At 41.0% G+C, this 13,838-nt stretch overlaps 1 protein-coding gene across 2 annotated transcripts in view; it reads right to left on the bottom strand.

Annotated features, from left to right (window-relative positions):
- The window catches only part of plxna4 (plexin A4), a 238,821-nt gene that overhangs the window by 89,922 nt on the left and 135,061 nt on the right, over positions 1 to 13,838 (bottom strand). For both annotated transcript variants that reach the window (XM_073480352.1, XM_073480353.1), the window contains exon 4: positions 11,788 to 11,916. In XM_073480352.1, the coding sequence (XP_073336453.1) occupies positions 11,788 to 11,916 (129 nt within the window). The remainder of the gene's footprint in view (positions 1 to 11,787; positions 11,917 to 13,838) is intronic.

Genomic DNA, 13,838 nt, shown 5'->3' on the forward strand with positions numbered 1-13,838 from the left:
TAGCCATGATTCTAGTTTTGTTGGATTTGGCTGTTTCTAGTTTCAGAGGTTCTTTTAAGTCAAATATATATTTAAGGATTTTTTTCTAACCTCATCCAAAATGGTATCAATGTTGGACACATAAAAAATGTATGTGTGTATAATTTGCTACTTTTCCCCCCACATACTGTCCAGCAACTAGTTCCTGCTAAGGGATAATGTTTCGCCTACTTATACGGCTTAATAAAACATCTCATGTTCACTTTCCCTGCAAATTCTCTCCAGTATTTTGACTGTGATGACATAATGTTTCAATTTAGGGAGTATTTCCAATCCTCTGCTCATATGTTAACGTCATTTTCTTCTTCTTCGTCAGCTTTAAGTCTGAGGTCGAAATATGCAATGAGCATCAGTGCAGCTTGCTGGGGATTTGAATTTAGTGCCTCGTTTAAAGACACTATGGCAGTGATGATGGGCACTGATGTAATCTAGGCAATTTTCAAATCACTTCACTGCTTCAGTGCAACAGTGGGTGCTGAGGATCAAATTCTTTTGGATACTAGTCTCTCTTCATACCCCCAGATATAAGTGATGCAATTATACATGTCTCCGCAGCACATTTTACTGACTAAATTCAACATTTGAGGGTATGAAAAGCCATAATTAAACCGTCCAATGTAGGGCATGGCTGAATGTAACAAGAGATCAGAAATGCCTATGCGTAGTGGTATCTCTAAAGCGCAGCCTGGCACTGACGGCGGTTCTCTCTGTCGGACGCAAAGACTATCACACAGCACAACTCTGCCAGCATCTCATGCTCTGTCTCTCTCTTTCAAATAAAAACACACCAAGTCAAATCTTACAATTTTGCTCACAGTCATAGTGAAGTCATATTTCAACATGTTTGCTCACACAGATGCACCACAAACATACTTTCAACTGGAGTCAGACACCGACACACTGGCACGATTGAGATACTCAAAAACACACTACTACATCACTCTCTCTCTTGCTGTCTACATTTATGTCTCTTCTGTGTATCTCTCCAAATACTATAAATAGCGGCAGACATGTACACACACTGACACACATTCACACACAGCCTAATGAATTCAGAGGGGGCGTATCTCCTTGTCAAAGTCAAGAGGAATCCGGCATGCTATTACAGATATAAAAGAATGCAAGTGTATCTTTGTGTGTTAAGTGTGTGTGTGTGTGTGTGTGTGTGTGTGTGTGTGTGTGTGTGTGTGTGTGTGTGTGTGTGTGTGTGTGTGTGTGTGTGTAAGTGTGTGCTCTGGGGAGAATAAAAAAATCAGCTGGTATGTTTTGCCCTCCCTACTGTGTAGAGCTGCATTTGCATTAGGTAGATAAAGGGAATGAGTTTAAGATGGAATCAGAGAGATAGTGGCGCAAGTGTGTGTGCACATGATCAAACTCAACACTGATCCTTATTGCATCTCACATGATAGATTCCCTCCCTTCCTGTCACTCTCCACCAATCCTGCTCCTCCTCCTAAAATCTACCACTGCCTCGGCCCACTGCCAGCTAAATAACCTCTTAGTCAATGAAGAGAAAGGCCATTGTGTTAGCCTATGGAAGGATTTCAGCTGCCAAAGCCTTATCATGAGAGTGTATGAAACCACAATCTCCCCGTGTGTGTGTGTGTGTGTGTTTATGTAATCTACGTAGCTATGTCACCGCATCGAGTGGTTTGTCACCTCGTGATCTGCCATAAAAGCTAAGCACCCAGACAGAACTGTAGCAAACAATGCCACCATATCTGAACGCTTTATAATTTAACACTTCATCGGCAGCAGATAGGCCGATACGCACGTGTGTGTACTCTCATGTACACGCACATACAAAAACACACACGGATTTAGACTTTGCAGAATGGAAGGGACCTCCTGATGCCTATCGAGGCCTCAGATGCCTGCATCCGGGGAAATGGTTTTCTCAACAGATAAAAACACACACACACACAAAGACAAACACACACCACATTCAGGGCCCAGCAGAAGCAATGGGTGCCAATGTGGATCCTCTGTTCCAGAGCACGGATCCTGATATCATTCATTCTCCCTCTGTCTGTCTCTCTCTCTCTGTCACTCAGACGCTCTGAGGTGTGTAAGATCATACATTCATCATCTCTCCAGTGCCTCCATTCTCTATCTGGCACACACACTCACACTCGAACAGGCAACACTTTTGTCCCCTCTTTTATAAAAAAAAATTGAGGGATTTGGTGGCTAAACGACCCAATGCACCCCTTGTCTCTCTCATCTCGATATCACATTCATTTCATGCAATCTTCTTCGTGGGCTTTGCCAGAGGGGCAACCATTACGGCTCACTGTCTCTTCACTATGGCTGCGCTATCATATCAGCAGGGATAAATACAAAGGATGGGGTGCATGGCATTTATAATTCCCTCCTGTTTCAGGTGAGAAAATGACAGCCATTACACCCCACACTCTGCCGCCTTTCACAATAGGAAGAGATGGAAGCGGCTGAATATAATCCTGCTTTTAAAAGAGGCCAAGATCACAGATGTACGTGATGTCTTAATATGTCGGGAGAGAGACGGAGATGTATTAGATTATTTGATCATTTACTGTGGTGGCACAATGGTATCAAATTAAATATGCAGCATATATACAGTAAGAGCGTGTGTCTAAGGTCTAAGGGAGAGATGGAGGAAGAGTCTTCGCTTTGAGTGTATTTAGAATTTCCACTTCAAGATCTTCATCATTTCACTGAGGAGATGATAAAGCTCGACTTTGTTTTTCTTTCCTCTCTCCTTTTTTTCTCTCCGTCACCCCTCCTCCTTACATAATGCCAGGGGCCTTTGAGTCAACCTGCAGTGGGAAAGTGATCATTTAATAAATCTGCAGAGACTTTTATTATTAACTAATTCTTCTGCCTCCTCTCTGTTCTTCTCTTTATCCTACTCTTTTCCTGCCCCCTCCACTTGTAATTAAACAGGGATTTCACCTGCAGCCAAACTCCACCACTCCAAATGAACAGAGAGAGGGAAATTAAAGTGATAGTCCAATCCTGCCTTAGAGCCTGTAGGGCACACTGAACTTCTCTTATCTTTTCTCTTCTTCCCCCAGGCTAGCTTTGTCTTTTTCTCCTTCCCTGGTGTGAGTTTGTTCATTAGTTTGGCACAATGCTGCCAGTGCACCATGACTACTGGCAGGAGAGCAGGAATGAATAAGAAATGATTTGGTGAAATGTACTGCATGTAATGCCATGTTATTTGGTAATTTTTAATAACACATTGTAAGTTAGCAATGTTAGAAGCCCCAGTTGTATATTTCCTATATTTTGGTGCACTGCATAAATCTGTTTGAGAGGGAGAGCTCTCTTCTTCATGAGGATCTCAATTAAATATCCTCGAGTTATGCAGATGCAAGCAAATCAGCAGAAAACATTAAACCTGATTACTGTAAGTGAAAAAATTATTCACACTCGTGACAATGGATAGGAATGATAATTCCTGACCTGCTGTTATCACAACAGCATGTCTTGTAGAGCTGCAATGTTCAGTAGATTAAGACGATAAGTCTGTCAAAAGAAATTATAAACCAACTATTTTGAAAATAATGAATAAACATTTGCTAGTTCCAGCTTCGTAATGTAAGGATTGGCTGCTTTTCTTTGTCATTTATGATAGTAAATGAAGAGTCTTTGGGTTTTGGACAATTGGTTAAACAAAATGATGAGCATTTTTCACTAGTTTTAGACATTTAATAGACTAAATAATTAATCAATCAGGATCACAATATTGTTAAAATGCTTGCAATTTATATCGTTCAGCCTTACTACCTATCACTTAATATCTATCTCTCTGATTCTGTCATTTATTCCTGGTACCTCTGCCTCTCTCTCTTTCTCGTCGTATGTCCCACCCATCTCCTCTCAAGCTGGATGGAGGACAGATTGACGTGGGAGTCAAATGAAGCGAGGGACACATTGACGACCCACTGCGTCGTCACAGCTGACGCGCCACTCAATCCGTCAACCACCACCCGTTGGTATTATATCATAAACTCAGTTAACAGAGCAGGCCAGTGGCTGCAAGTGCAATATTGTTTTCATTTGACGTCCTCAGAGGTCAAATGAGAAAGCCATCCATTGCACTGTCAGGATTGTCAGTGCATGACAAACGACTCGGATACAATCAATCATTTTCACTTATCTTTCCATTCCAACGAGGGTAGGCCCCCCGTACACTGACAAAAAAAAACAGTTAAACAAGCTTGAGGCAGTTTACTAATAACAGTTTACAGATAAGGATTTCCTGCAAGAGGATTTCTCTGCTATATTTTTTACCATCTGTCATTGTTGCTTGGTCTATCTACAAAATAAGTAACCAAAAGCTGAACCATGCGAAGCTCAGCAATTCATACAGCACAACTTGCCCCAACATCATGCTAATGTTGCCCCATTACAGTGTCAGCCCTCAGTGGTAGAACCATGCTGAAGACATGATGGATGTCAAGGTAAAGTGCATTTAAGGTGTCGGGTGAGGTCAGACCCTTCGGTGCACAAACAGGATTTGCATTTAGTCTGCCATTTTTCCCATTGGCAGGTGCTAGAAGCTAGAAGCCACACACACACACACACACACAAACACACACACACACACACAGTGGCTAATTCTGCACAGGCTGCATCATCTTGCCCTGGGGCATAGCCTGGGTAAAAATAGGGCCTGTATCACGCAGATGGAGTGCACAGTTTGGACTGTTTCCAGCAGACAAGACACTGACAAACGATGCAGATGATGACTCACAGGAATGACAAATTTTATTTATTATCTGTCTGCTATACAGTATAATGGGCTTGTAGATTCACAATTATTCAATGGGAAATGGGAAAAAGAGAGAAGAATACGAGAGACAGAATATACAGCAAAACGGCAGGAGAGAAAAAGAGAGAGAAGGAGCGTGAACACAAAGGTAAAACTTCAAGAAGGGACTTTGAGTGAGCCAAGAGTTCACTCCAACCTTGTCTGCCCCACTTTGTTGACATTTTTCAGAAGTGTGTCAGGCAGCAATGGCTGCAACATATCAGCTCTGTTCACTTGCCTTGTTAGACCACAGCAGCCTGCAGCTAAACTGGGACACAACATAATATGCACATCTAAACACCTCCATAACTCACAGCCACACACCAGAGGGGTGAGGAAGCCACACTGTAAGGGATGTGGTAAAAAGTTTCCCGCTGACAGAAATTAAAGGAATTCTGGTATTAAATGTCTTTGATGAGATGCGAAGACGCGATACTTCCACAAATTGGCTTGTCGGATTTCCCTCAGGGGGGTTCGAAATAGAAAAAGGCATTTGACTTTGAACGATCTCACTCCACTATAGTACACACTTTCAATAATTCACACTTACAGATCTGCATTTGCTACACTGAATATAAATAATTCAGCACCCTGAGTGTGGCAGTCCCAGCACTTTCGAGCAACAGTTTACATGCTGCATGTAAAAACCTCAGTGTATGTTGGGGAAAAAATTACTCAAGCAAGAAAACCATGTACTGTAGGGATATACTCGATATAACTAACCACTGACTGACGGAACGGTTACTGGCAGGATGAGTTCATGTGTTTTGTTGGGATGCTTGAGGGTAGTGGATGGCTATGGGAACATTGGAGGCTGGATTAAATGACTAAGACATGACAAAAACTGCTTGAACTGCTCCCAAATGCCCTGGAACGCATGTCAAGTCTCAGCACAGCCAGCCGCTGGGTAGTGTACTCTGCAATCAAAATCATATTCGTTCAAATTACTTTCCCATGATTAGGTCCAAAACAGAAGTTGTTTATATTCTATTTAACTACATGGACAGTCATGTTAAAGGGTGTAGGATTGTGCACCAAACAGGCAACTTGTTCTGGCATCCATCATGGTAATGAGTGTTGTTGCTACTGGGGGGTATACTTGCTCTGCAACAATGTTTGGGTGGGTGGTGCGTGTCATGTGGAATCCTCGTGGATGTTGAGACCAAAGGTTTCCCATCAGAACATGCATTGTAACCCAAACCTTACCCTGATCAAAGTTATTGAATTCAACTGTTTGTCCCGTTAATTTTGTGGCTGATCGGTGGAGATTCCATCATATAATAAAGTAGTAATGCTACTTAATGGTTGTATGCATATTTTCTACCTTGTGCAATAATCCTGTGCTAACTTCCCGTTCCACTGTTGATGACTTCATGGAGGTGTGTTTTCCCCTTCTACAATATATCTGTAGCACCTGTTAAAAATTAACACTATGTAAGTGTGTGATTTGTACCATTAATTTACATGCTGAACTAACGGTGAAATAATGCCCCCACCTCTGCCGACACCACCTAATTCATTCCACTCACATGTCCTCATTGTGGCTGACAGATGAACCAGTGTTAACTGGATAGTAACACACTATTGGAACACAGCACCAGTTCATATTAACAGTGGGATTGACCTGCCCCTGTCACTCAAACACCAACCCCAACATCCATAATCACAGCCTATTCTATAATCTGACTGTCCTCTTTATACCAGAACATCTATTTAACCCACTAATAAGATGACTCGTGTGTGGGTGTGTGTGTGTGTGTGTGTGTGTGTGTGTGTGTGTGTGTGTGTCTGTGTGTGTGTCTGTGTGTGTGTGTCTGTGTTGGAGCAAGTGTGTGTATGAGAGAGAGAAGGATCCAATTAGAGGACAGCCAATCACTGGATTAATGAGAAAGTAGGAATGACAGATTACTCTGCTAGTAGGGACTGGTGAAAGTAGGAATGGAGGATTGGGGGATGCCACGGGTTAAAAATGACAATGGGTAGCGAGAGCGGGTTAGAAATGGAATAAAGATGGAGAAAAAGGAGATGAAGAGAGAGGAGAAAAGAACACAAAAAGGCGGAATCCTCATTCGCTTTACAAATCCCCTTAGAAATGAATAGGGGTTGCAGAGGCAAAAATCTATAATCCTGAAAGAAAAACAAACCTAACAAAGAGGACACAGTCACAGGATAAAGCAAAAAAGAGATCGAAAGAATGGAAGAGAAATTAAATGAAGGATGAGAAAAATACAATGACTGGGATGTGAAGAGCTTTTTTTTTTCGCAGTAGAGGATAATGCATGGGAATGCGTGGATGTGTTTGGCCAGCTTTCTTCTCCTAATGAGTGTATAATGTGACACAGACAAGCAGGGTAAAGTGTGACTCTCAGCATGACGCCCCTCCCTGAAGCAGGAGATATACTTCTCTGTCAAGGTGTAGCAGTGGTCCAGCTACACTGTAATGCATTTTATAAACATATAATTTAAACAGCTGAGCATTATCAGACTGTGTTTGAGTCCTTTTAGACCAAAAGTAATCATGTTTGTATTCTAGTTCGGACCAAGTGTACACCCACCGTGACGTCATTGGTTTGTGGACCACAGTTTGAAGCCTCAAGTTAGGCATTACAGCTGTTGCCATCCAGGTTTTTATGGAACCAGAAATAACCATATTTGGACAACAGGATGGAGCTGAGTAGGAAATCCATATTGGATCTGACTGAGAACCCAAGCACACACCATATGAGCTACTTGTAAATCACAAGGAAGCCGCGCTTTAAAACCTACCCTGCTTTATCGTCATGGGACCATAATGTACAAGATGGATAACACACTGTATTGAAGAGGACAATTGAGACCATAAACTCAAAACTGTTTACGGAGGTAATAAATCAAGTGAGTAGAAGGGTCATTTTCTCATAAGCTTACATACAATCATTACTTATTTTTGAAACCAGTGGAGTTGCCCTCTGTTGGCCATTAGAACAAATGCAGGTTTAAGGTATTCTGCATTGGCTTCACTTTTCAAATCCGAAAGCTGAGTCCATATTTTTTTCAGTCCAAGGTTTGATCTGAAAAAGGCTAGTTAAATCACACACACAAAAAATGTCCAACAACCCAAGAAAAATGTATCGAGCCTGGCAATCATTATATAGCCCGAGTAATCACTTTCTTTAATTCACTTTTCTGATCGACAGCAATGATTGCAGTATGGACAAGGTTTGCATTTGTTCAGCATTAATGAAAAGGTTAAGAACCTTTTCTCAACTTTCTCCAAGTTGTCTTTGTTACCAACTGCTGGGATCAGAAATAAAAGCAGCTCAGCTGACTAATCACAGTTGCTCATGATTTCTAAAGTCCCAATACTCTAAACATGTAGTTCACCTTCACCTTAAGCAGAGCCTCAAAGCCTCTGCCGTTCGTATGTAGTACAATTATACGAGGTATGAAAGCATGCAAAATTACCTATCAGCAAACAAACAACGAAATGAAATGCTCAACACATCACAAATTTCTGCAATCTGCATTATTCTGCATGACTACATCCTTAATTAAACTCTGCCTCTGTCCTTCTCCTGACCCTCTTTTCCTTGCGGTGCCTTGCTGGACTCTCACACCAGCCAGGATCCAGAGGAGGTCTGTCTCTTGGTCCACCCCTGGCGTAACATCATCAGTCTGAAGGGGAGGGTTTCTAGGCTAAGCGCAGCAGGGAAGGAGCTGTATCGACCAACACTGTTCTCAGCCTCCTGTTGTGGGACCCCCTACTCTTGATTTTTCTCTTTCTGTATTTCTCCCCTGTCCCATCTATCACACTCTCTCTGAGCGTCTGGGTCCCAAGGACCAGAAACAGCAGGTAGATCTCTGCTATCGACCAGCTCTGCTGCTTTCATAGTGTTTACCACCACTGGGACTCGGGAATGTGCATGTGTGTTACCTATTATACCAAAATATTGTTGCTATGCGTTCTTCTCTACCTTTGAGATGAAGCAATTTGTGCCCATCTCCAGTGATTGCAGACACTTGGAAACAGATTTGTGTTTCACAGTAAATCAGGACAGGTACTGGTGATGATGAAGCAGCGGTTTTCAGCTGCCTCAATTGGCAGTGAAGTCGTTTCAAACTCTAAAATATCAGCATTGGCCCAATTAAAGAAATTAACATTTATTGGTAATAACTTCAATATATAAATCTAGTAGAAATGTTTTAACCAGTAAAAAAACAACAAAATGCTTTTAGTCTATACACCCTTCAGCAGTAGAGGAGTGTGTGTTTGTGTTTGCTCTCAATATTTGTGTGTATGGTAATTCCCAGATGTTCCTCCTAAACAGTTAGTGGAGGTCAGTCCTCTAACTAGGCTAATTGACTAATTACTTCGAAGGCTTTACCCACACACACACACACACACACACAAGAGCACACACACACACACACACACACACACGTACACACGGGACAACTATTGGCGAACAAAACTCACTTTTGTCAGCTAATTGGCATGCAAATTAAAAATGCTAAATTTGTAACTGGATAATAGCGCGACATTCAGAAATCCAACAGAATGGGGAAAAAAATGAAATTAAGTATTCCTAACAATTAATTTGTTATTCTGTAACATCATCTGTAAGCCCCATTACATGCACTGTAATCCAAAAGAGAAAAAGAAAAAAAATCTCAAAATGCTTGCGAACAGATTTGTACTAAAGACTAATTGGATGTGATGAGAAAACAGCATCCTAAATGTCATCATTCTGCGAACTTGTGTCGCTTGCTTCCTTCCATTCCCATTCTCTCTGCAGATGGAGTGACTGAGACCTCAGGAGAGGCAATGAGAGCTGCATCTGAAAGGGCACTTTCAACTCATTGCCTGGCTGATATTTAAAATGTTATCGGGATAATCTGGGCACTTAAAATGTACACGCAATTACAAACACACACACACATACAAACAAATTGCACTACACATTAGAAAAAACTGACACTTTCATGGTGCCAAAGAGGTCTATAATCCTCTGGAAGCTGCAGACAATATACAGGGGTAACTAGGCTATCGTTGCCAACAAAACACCAGTGGCCTTTTGTGATTACGGGTGGCAGGAGATAAAGAGGCAGGAGAGAGGGAATGATATGCATATTATCCGAACTTCCGAGCTTTTGCTATTTTATAACAGCCTCATTAATAACGAACAATAAATGGGGCCACACTGAACTGAAAAGAGAAAGATCCACCATGGGTTCTCTGATTGATGAAACCATCTTTGAGTGATTTCATTACTGGCCCTTTAACAGTGTGTGATGAAAAGATAATGCTTGCAATAAATGGTAAGATGCCTGTGTGTTTATGGTTTCTGTGATGAATTAACTTTCCAGACTCACTTGGATTGATTTCTCTTTTCAAGGACAACAAATGGATCAAATAATTTTATAGTGGTCTGTTTCAATTTTTAAGAAGGAACTGGAGGTTTAACACTTTATGTTCGGTCTTCAGAGGACTTTTAATAGTCACTGTATCTGTCAGGCACTGAAAAAGACAGGCCTGCACTATCAATCCTAACAATTTTTAACTCAACATTCTCATAATCTTTCTGGACAGATATCTGCATATAAATGCAGAATCTGTAGGCAAGGGGCAAGAATTTGGTATCAGAAGTGTTTCTGTTTTGTAGTTGGTTTGTAGTCCGAGTAGTATTGACCAATCATGTTTGATGGACTTAGGTTGTATGCAGGTAAAGAGTCCGTGTGTGAAATGCTGTCTCAGAACCAATTTTTATTCATCTATTTATTTATTTATCTATTCATTTGCAGATATTGATTAGCTGACATGTCGTATGCCAACCATTCTCATGTATCAAGTTGGTAATTGGTAAGGCTGCAATTTAAGATGATTTTTATTATTGATTTGTATACTGGTTATTTTCACGATAAATCCTTTATTCTAGAAAATGACAAAAAATCTTGTCCAACCATGAGGCCAAACCAATCATAACTGACAAAGAAAAGCATCAAATCCTTCCAAGCTGGAACCAGCAAATGCTAGAAATTGTTGCTTGTAAGATGACCCAAATTATTAATCAATTAGCAATTAATTTTCTTCCTATCGACTAATTGATTAATTGACTAATCATTTTAGACTTTTAACACTGTAAGCAATGAGCAGCAAAAAGGGGAGGAAGTCTTGGTGGATTATCTGTTATATTTAGATACTGTAACTGCTGAATACACTGCAAGTTTTCCTGAAAATATTGCGGTTGCCTCCTGAGGCTAAATCGTCATCAGACCAATAGTCAATGGGTTCCGAGATCAACATACACATAACTCATTATTCCCCCAGCAAGAAAATAAATAGAAATTGGTACCTAGGGTCCATGTATATGGAATAATCTAGGTAAATGCTTGTGTCTTTCTGTGTGTAATATAAAAAGAAAGTGAACACCTAACACAGTGAGTCTGTGTGTGTGTGTGCATTTATGCGAGCACAGCATGTGCGCTATGGAGTTTCCATGGTGCTCCTTTTGCGAGCTTTTGCCTCTGATAGACGTGTTCACAGTCTCTCTGTGTCCATTACACAGAGTGCTGCTATTTCGCTCTACATTCCATGTCATCAAAGGTACTAAGAGAGGTAGTGTGCATGTGTGTGTGAATCTGTATGCACAAAGACACACACCAACACGCACGCACAAGTGGACGTAGACCACTCTCCTCTCTCCCAATAATTCAACACATTTATTCATTCCAGCTCTCCCTTCACAGTCTGTTTCTGTAGAAATACATGCTCATAGCATCCAACAGTCCATCTAATCCTTTTCTCTCCTCCAACCAGGCTGTAATGAAATCCTCCATGCTACACCAAAGGTCATTCTACACTGTGACATAACAAAATGATAAATGCCAGTGGTTATGATATTGAGTCAGCAGGGGGTAGACTTTTGATGTGTGTGTTTTTGTGTTTCTGTGTGGCTGTGTGCGTGTCTGACCTGGGTCTCAGACATGACATAGAGGTAGTGGTGGTCAGAAGAGAAGGCCATGTCTCTGAGGATGGGTCCATTCTCCACCGCCTGCACCGTCTCATACTGCTCAGCTCGAGAGGAGCCGTCTACCCGGATCTGGAAAAACACAAAAGCACATGAAGGATTAATATATTCCATATATACATAATATTTCTACTGGCTGTAGCGCTCATGTTGCCTCTCAGGTGTTACAACAATGAGATTAAAGAGAAACATTTCTAAACTGAACATGAAGGAAATAATCAAAAAAAAAGTTTTAGGAGTTGGGCTGATTCTGTCAGATTTATTGAATCAGTGCCAACTGAAAGTTTTATATATTAATACTCAAATACCAATGTTATTATTTTAACTTTAGGTGCAATATGTAAGAATTAGCAACCATTAATCAATACTTCAGTCAAATACGGGCAGCATATCACCAGGGTAACAGCTAACTGCTGCTAACTGTATTCAGTTTATACATCCAAGACTGTAGCAACTGTTAGCTCAGTTAGTAGTGCAGCTAGCCAAACTACCAGGGGATTCTCTAATGTTTACATATTACACCTTTAATAGGCATAGCAAAAGACAACTAGAAATGTAAAACAACTTCTTCCATGTCTTAGATGCAGCTATAACAATTCAAATCTAATATGGAGAGGATGAGGTGCCTTGGTCAGAGTCAGTGACATTTTCATAAAGTGTTTGGGTTTTTGAATTCACCAAACATCAAGTTCACTATGTTGACAATATTATTCAGGAGGTGGCGGAGAGTACAGAAAAGCCAGCAATTAAAATAAAATGAGTTAAAAACTAAAAAAAATAGTAATACAAGTAAAAAAAAAAAAAAAAGGACACATAATGAGAAATGTTGCCTTCCTCAAGGAAAGACTTGGAAATGGAACAAAGGTGGCAACAGCGTGTACAATTAGGAATCAAGGTATCATAAAAAGGTACTTTCAAACATTATTATTGACAAAATTGCCTATCTACTGCATACTGCCTGGGGATTTTCCCATGCATCATGCCTTTCAGTGCTGTATCTGAGAAGCTCATCTTTCTGTATTGCAGTTACAGCCATTCAAAAGTGATTACGGTAATTAGGCATCTGGGCAAGAGGTGTGGTCTGTGGGCCCCTAGGTGTGTTTACTCAGCAGAAAGTGCAAGGAATTGGCCCCACACACACTTGGTGGTGTGATGGAAGTGTTCTGGGTTGTGCCCGAACATCTGCTTACATCGTCACACACACCGGCACACGCACAGGATGTGTTCCAAATGATCCTTTCTAAATCTGGTCCTCTGGCTGTAATTTTCCCACTAACACACAGTTCTGACACCTACCTACCCAAGCAACTTTCAGCACCCGGTAGAATACACGTACGCACACACACCAGTGTGGGCTTGCAGACAGGTGTGAAGCAGGTCTTGTTAAAGTTGTGATGACTCTTGGTAGTTGTTTGTGCACTTCAGCACTTAAGGGTTCACAGGTAACGGGCACAAACGGGAGATAATTGGACAGGAAGCAGATGGTCATGCAGACAGGTAAGTCGCTTCATGATTAATTATAATACGCTGATGACAACATACTCTCTGGTAGCATATCATTAAAAATACCTCTGTGCTTGCCCGCCTTAAGCTAGAGTCTTTTTAAGGTCGAGAAGCCTCTACTGTTCTAAGTAGGTAGACTGAACCCTTATTACCAACTGAAAACAGAACTGGTCTTTGTAAAGAGAAGGAAATTATTGAGGTGGATCTTATTTTAGAAAAGATCAAATAGTAACATAAAAAGAATAAAGAGAAATAGCTTTTAGTGCACCATGAAACATAAAGGTACACTCATATGTGCAGAGGACAACAATCCTTTCTGTATCGCTCCCCTCATCATCATCATAAAGCACTGGTACTAGTTCTAGAAGCACAATATGCACATTCTTTATACTTAATGTCAGTCGCTCCAGCCCTTAACTTTACTCTACATTATAACAGAAACCAACTCTACTGCTGGACAGCCAAATGGAACTTCTCTTTGTCTTTGCTTT

The sequence above is a fragment of the Pagrus major genome, chromosome 14 (genome assembly GCF_040436345.1).
Source record: "Pagrus major chromosome 14, Pma_NU_1.0".
Taxonomy (NCBI): domain Eukaryota; kingdom Metazoa; phylum Chordata; class Actinopteri; order Spariformes; family Sparidae; genus Pagrus; species Pagrus major.